A 1,856-nucleotide genomic window follows, 5' to 3' on the forward strand; every position below is an offset into this window, starting at 1 on the left:
ATGGAAACCAACCATCAGCATGAAGATTCCAAGAGCTCGAGCGAAGAATCCGATCGGTCAGAGCAAAGCAACGATGATGTGGGCAGTGGCCGGTCCTACGAGTGCGTATTTTGCAAGAGAGGGTTCACGACAGCACAAGCCTTGGGAGGGCATATGAATATTCACAGAAAAGATAGAGCCAAGAGCAGTAGGCCTAACTCAGTTCCTATAGTTTCGGGCAAAGTGGATGATGAGAATTATGCAAGCCTTAGATCGTCTTCTTCATACCTGCCAATAATCCAAAGCTATCAGCCGCATTACGTAAGTTATCAAGCTTTTTTCCCAGCTTCATCAGGTTGGGATTTCAGACCCCCACACACACCCCACGGGGACGAATTATTTGTGGACAATTCTTCACGGTATCTAAATCCGTTTAGAGAGGAGGATTGGCCTAGGAATCTAAACTTGCGAATCGGTCCATCCCATGATGAAAACAAGAAGATTGATCATGGAAGTAGTCAAGATGATGAATTGGATTTGGAGCTTCGATTAGGTCATGATCCGTAGTATATTTTTATATAATGTTTCATAATAGCTAATACTAATAAATTAAGAAACCTCCTCTCTATATATGTACAGTACAATAGTTGTGGATACTCTTTATGAAGTACTACAAGCTAGGAAGGCTATATATGTTTGCTGATGTCGACGGTACAATACTACAACTACTACATGATCAAGTTGTTTCTTCCACATCGATAAATGTATGAATTTTGGCCTATTTTTATGGCGATTACGACCGAGAAGACACCAAGTAAGAAGAATAATGAGGAGAAAGAAGAAAAAATATGGATTCTGTAAGATGTTCTTCTTTATTATTTATATATGTGTCCTTCTGCATTATCTTGTTTTCTCCCATTTGAGTACTCATCTGGAAATTTTCTGTAATTTCATGTTTTAATGGAGTCGGAAACTTGAATTATATATCTTCTTATGGTTCCATTAATAATTTGAGAAATTATTAGTAGACATAGATATGGAGCTAGGAGATTGGCTATTAACTTGCATATATATTTTCAGCCCTTTTTGTTTGCAAGGTTTTTAGAGTATACTGGAAACCCTAATTTCCTTTCCTATAGTTGCCCCTGGAATCATTGTTGATGTGAAAAGCCTCATGATTTAGACAAATACTAATAATATGAAATTGAAAACAAGTAATAATCAGAATTCTCCCGGTAGGGTTTTTCTATTATTAATCCTATTACGTTAGATTAAATCTGTTGTTCATGAATTAGGTTTTTTTTTTTGGATGTATTAAGCTTGTTTTCTGGTGCAATAAACCCATGTAGGCAGTTGAGTTGCAGGACCCCATCATGGAAACATATGCCTTTCCTTTCAAAATCTTTTAAAATATACTCTACTATTTGCCTTCGTTGTTATGCATCCAAACCAAAAGTAAACAGTGGTTCCTTGTCTTGATGTACATCTATTCATACATACATACATAAATGCAAAAAACAAACATACAAAAAAGTTATATAGACCTTTTAGCATGGATGTTTTTATAACGATCATGATCAGATGGTGTTAAGTTATTGATACTTGTTTACAGCAATGGATTTCCATTTCTCATGTCATCCATGGAAGTTACTTATGTTAGGTAGTGCGTAATCACTGATCCTTTGTCTTTGCTCCAACTTTCATCATCAGCAGTAGCATATATTTTCATGGCGAAAAGGTTCAAATATGGAAGATACGATCTAGTTTCGGCTTATAAGGCCATATTTTCATAGCCACATTTCATGATTAAGTAATAGGGAACCTTTCCTTCTTTAACGTGAATCTACTTTTCGAAACCCATCGTTTTTCTCTTTCTA

General features: G+C 36.1%; 1 protein-coding gene across 1 annotated transcript; it reads left to right on the forward strand.

The window, feature by feature from the left end:
* Positions 1-546, forward strand: LOC107923342 (transcriptional regulator TAC1). Its single transcript, XM_016853545.1, has one exon. The coding sequence runs from the start codon at positions 1-3 to the stop codon at positions 544-546; it is 546 nt and encodes a 181-aa protein (XP_016709034.1).
* The last annotated feature ends 1,310 nt before the right edge of the window (positions 547-1,856 follow it).

Source organism: Gossypium hirsutum, chromosome D11, assembly GCF_007990345.1.
Source record: "Gossypium hirsutum isolate 1008001.06 chromosome D11, Gossypium_hirsutum_v2.1, whole genome shotgun sequence".
In the NCBI taxonomy this organism is placed as follows: Eukaryota; Viridiplantae; Streptophyta; class Magnoliopsida; order Malvales; family Malvaceae; genus Gossypium; species Gossypium hirsutum.

What these genes read in the sequence shown, in the direction of transcription:
- LOC107923342 (XM_016853545.1), top strand. Translation starts at nt 1, where the DNA reads ATGGAAACCAACCATCAGCATGAAGATTCCAAGAGCTCGAGCGAAGAA.